The sequence below is a fragment of the Dreissena polymorpha genome, chromosome 1 (assembly GCF_020536995.1).
Source record: "Dreissena polymorpha isolate Duluth1 chromosome 1, UMN_Dpol_1.0, whole genome shotgun sequence".
Classification (NCBI taxonomy): domain Eukaryota; kingdom Metazoa; phylum Mollusca; class Bivalvia; order Myida; family Dreissenidae; genus Dreissena; species Dreissena polymorpha.
In genome coordinates, this window is record NC_068355.1 from 196,655,582 (window position 1) to 196,660,296 (window position 4,715).

A 4,715-nucleotide genomic window follows, 5' to 3' on the forward strand; every position below is an offset into this window, starting at 1 on the left:
TGCAATTTAACATCTATATATGCGTTGTTTAATGCAGCTTTGATGAACTATTTCTTATCAGGCCAAATGTAAATACATATTAGGTTCTCAGTTCTTTTCAAATGATGGTAAGTAAGGACACTATGTGTGTACGGATGAAGTTCGAACCCCAGGTACTGTTTATTGCACGGAAAAATATGGCCTCGTTCTGGAAAATTCGTGCGTAAAGTGCCATCCCTGATTAGCCTGTACAGTCCGCACAGGCTAATCAGGTACGATTCTGAAAGGCTTAATTTGATTTTCGCTAAGAAATACTTCCTTCAAACGAAAAATACCACGAAAATGCAGATGGCACAGGCTAATCGGGTACGACATTTTAAGCACATGCATTAAGCCCCGTTTTTCCAGAACGAGGCTTAAATAAACTAGTGTCTTAAAATCTTAGCGTGTACCGCGCCTCGGCCAGTCCAAGCTTTGACTGTGGTTTGTTATACGTCAATCTGATCGAACGATAATCTTGTGTGATCGTAAGCCATATTCAAAGACATGTGTATGTATTGTATTCAATTCAATGTTGATTCGCAATATTCTTTAAGAACAAAGCACATTGACCATTTTTACGGATCTGGTATTTTTACCTGAATAATTGACAAAACACAGTAAATGGTGCTGTGCCTAAGTCCGATATTTTAAAAGTCGAGAACAGATCGAGATTTACATTCATATAAATCATGTTTGGTTCAATATACATTTGATGGCAAATTTTGGAATATTTTGTATAGTAATAGTGCAAAGCGCTATTAAAAATCTTTTATGAGTAAAAAATACCGTGAGATTGCCTAAATCCGCCACCACTCTAAAACCAAAAAAAAAACAGCCTTGAAAATTATATATGTTTAATTAAAAAACACTTGCATTTACCGGGTAGTTCAAAACGAAAAACAACAATATTGGTTTATGCAGAGTTTGTTTCCTAAACGTTTACAGTGCCGTGATTGTGTAAAACCGTATATATTGAACCATCATAAGCTTATTCTACTTAACCCATTTATGCCCAGTGGACTCTCCCATCCTTCTAAATTGGATCAATTTATTTCCAAAATTAGGGGTGTCAAGTATATTTATTTCTATATTTAGAATATTTCATAGAGAAATTCATTTAAGCAAACAGCGCAGATCCAGATGAGACGCCGCATTTTGCAATGTCCTTTTTTCAGGACGCTTGGCATAAATGGGTTAAAGGGATCTTTTCACAGTTTGGTAAATTGACAAAATTGAAAAAAAATGTTTCAGATTCGCAAATTTTCGTTTTAGTTATGATATTTGTGAGGAAACAGTATTACTGAACATTTACCATAGTCCAATATAGCCATTGTAATGTATCTTTTGACGAGTTGAAAACCTAAAAATTATAAAGCGTTGCAACGCGAAACGATTGAATAATTTGGAGAGTTCTGTTGTTGTCGTTTAAATTTACGAAACTACGAAGATTGCTTATATAACGTTTAAAATACTTAATTTGTGTCTACCCGGCGGAATGGCCGAGCGGCTTATGCGTTTTTACTTCAGACTAACTCCAGGATTCCGGGTGTCACAGGTTCGAGTCCTGGTACCGGCTACTTTTTTTCCATTTTTACATTTTATTCTTGATTTTTTACTGGAGCTTTTAAGATCCGATGTTTACATTTATCAATATTAAGCATTTAATGACAAACTTCAAAATATGTCAAAATCTGTGAAAAGGCCCCTTTAATATTGGCTACTGTTTTAATTCAGCCTTCAATATACTGTGAAACTGTGAAACAATAATTATTCGTTAGACATTAATTTTCGTCTTTTTCGTCCTTCGAGTAAAAAGCAGTGGTAAATGTTTAAAGGGTGCTGCCATGTATTTAAATACTTCTGAATGTGTGTTCGGTAGTCGTGTGTAGAGCTCTGAAAATGATGCCGTTTGTGTGCGAAAACGAAGTAATGCGCCTTTTGGACGCCGTGATATCAATTAACTGATGTTTACAACGAAGGTGCCCTTAATTGGCAGTTTATCTTATGTAAACATAAATGAGCCGTGCTATGTGAAAAAAAGGGTTAAATGCATGTGCGTAACGTGTCGTCACAGATTAGCCTGTGCAGTCTGCACATGCATATCAGGGATGACACTTTCCACTTTTATGATATTTTTCATTTAAAGAAAGCATCTTCTTTGCAAAAATCAAGTTTAGGCGAAAAGTGTCTTCCTTGATTAGCCTGTGCGGATTAAACAGGCTAATCTGGAACGACAATTTATGCACATGCATAAAATCCCCTTTTCACAGAGCTCGGCTCAATTAAAATTTGCTTACTAAAAAAATGGTAAATTCACATAACACGGTGACGCTGTTGTAGGATCGGCACAACTCTAGAGGGGGCCACATAATAGCGCATGTGCACTATGGTACAGAAATCCCCGTAACATATGTACATTTAACGGGTATACCCTGTATACGTACAACACCGTGTCACCTTATCTTCAGAATCACAGGTGGTTAGCGTGTGGCTATGATATTAATTAGTGAAAACATCATTTTGAATGATAAATAATCATATTATAACGAAAAATTAACTTTTCTGAAAAACAATATTTCACTATCAAATATATATATAACAAGGTATGCAACTCAAAATCAGCCCAAAACGGGGTGCATCGCTTTGAACAGCCATATCTTCATCAATTTAGCAGCGATTTTAACGATCTCGGTCTTATTCAACGCAGAAATGAATTTCCTTTCTGGAAATGTATATGACTTGCAATATTTTTACAAATGCTGGGTCAACTTTTAAGAAATAACACGATACACAACACGCATGACCCAGTTGACAGTGATCATGCTGTCTTTAAGACTGAAATCTTCACGGAGTAAAGGGCAACTTCCCTACAAAGTTCATGTAGTTCGATACCATAATTCAATAAAACGTATGAAAAAACATTATTACCGTTCTTGTCGTTACATTCTGCATCAAGACTTACTGTCCAGCGCCGTTTGAAAACTTTGTTTACATACATTTCAACTAACTGACATTTTAAACATACGAGTGATTTCATTGGTCCAATGCGGAGGTGTGTCTTTACAACTGGAGATTTCATTCATAAAGAATACATGATCACTGTCAACTGGGTCATGCGTGTTGTGTATCGTGTTATTTCTTAAAAGTTGACCCAGCATTTGTAAAAATATTGCAAGACATATACATTTCCAGAAAGGAAATTCATTTCTGCGTTGAATAAGACCGAGATCGTGAAAATCGCTGCACAATTGATGAAGATATGGCTGTTCAAAGCGATGCACCCCGTTTTGGGGTGATTTTGAGTTGCATACCTTGTTATATATATATTTGATAGTGAAATATTTTTTTTCAGAAAAGTTAATTTTTCGTTATAATATGATTATTTATCATTCAAAATGATGTTTTCACTAATTAATATCATAGCCACACGCCAACCACCTGTGTTCAGAATCACACATTTATTAAAGGTGTAGAATCATTCTAATATGTATTACCAATATCCAAAATCTATCCAGCATATGTGTTTAATATTATGAAACAAGCAATCATGTAAAATAGTGTTAACGATAACGGTTTTGATGCTGGTGGCATTAAGATTTTGTCTGCATCGGCCCCTATCTTCCAAACAGTCTGATGCCATGTGTTGCCTTACAACAAAGCAGGCTCGTCAGCTTTGCGCGGAACCTGGAGCCGCTGAACACGTAGATGACAAAGTTGAAGGTGTAGTTGAAGTAGCTGTCCAGAATGGCAACACCGAAAAGGAAATAAAAATACACGGTATCGTACAGGGCCGTGTAAGGATCAACTGACATGAGCGCCTGGAGCTTCTCAAGCTGGTAGGGGGGAATACAACAAAAAGACTGATATCGGTGTCATCGTGACGAGGAACAGCATGCACAGCCCGATCATTAGAACCGACACTGGACGCGTGTCGCGTGCCTGATCGGAAATGTTCGTCCGCTGACGTCTTGAACGGGAGCGCGCGAGCTGCACTACGATGGTGACGTTGCCAATGAGTAGCAGCAGGAACGGCGCGCCGAAAGTTAACGTAAAGTCGATCCATCCGTAATTGTAGTAAAGAAGGTCGTAGTTCTCCGTCGTGGACGGAGCGCACGTCCAGCCCGTATATCCATTCACATCAAATATCACGAGTAGTATTACATTAATTCCGAACACGGCTAGCACAATAGTGACGATGATCAGCCCAGCGTTTCGTGGGGAACAGCCGAGTCTCACTTTATGCGGGAACAGCACGCAAGCTGTTCTCTCAAGTGTGACAGCCACGATCAGCCACGAGGAGAGGTGGGTGCTGCAGTAGGCAAGGTGAACTATCGTTTTACACCCGGGGTTACTCAGCATATTGATGTCAATGCCCCATGTATATAACACCCAGACTGGCAGAAGTGTGCTGAACAACACAAGCGTATCTGAAAGCGCCAGAGCAAACAGGAACACCGCCGTTGACGTCATCTTCTTCTAACGAAGCAGCACGAAAACAGTCATAGCGTTTCCGATCGTTCCAATGGAAATAAGAATCGGCGGAATCACCCTCCAGAGCAGCGCACTCGTGTCTCCATAGAAACCGACCGGCGTAAACTCTCTTCCGGAAACGTTTGATGACGTCGTGTTGAACGTTTCCTTTTCTGTAACGCTTATCAATTTCACATTACTAGCAAATTGTGTAGTTGTATCCA

At 38.7% G+C, this 4,715-nt stretch overlaps 1 protein-coding gene across 1 annotated transcript; it reads right to left on the reverse strand.

Moving 5' to 3' along the window:
* Positions 1–3,635: 3,635 nt before the first annotated feature.
* Positions 3,636–4,491, reverse strand: LOC127865613 (psychosine receptor-like). Its single transcript, XM_052405485.1, has 2 exons — positions 3,961–4,491; positions 3,636–3,854 (listed from the first exon to the last, which is right to left on the reverse strand). Exons 1-2 carry the CDS (start codon positions 4,489–4,491, stop codon positions 3,636–3,638), a joined length of 750 nt encoding a protein of 249 aa, XP_052261445.1.
* Positions 4,492–4,715: the final 224 nt, after the last annotated feature.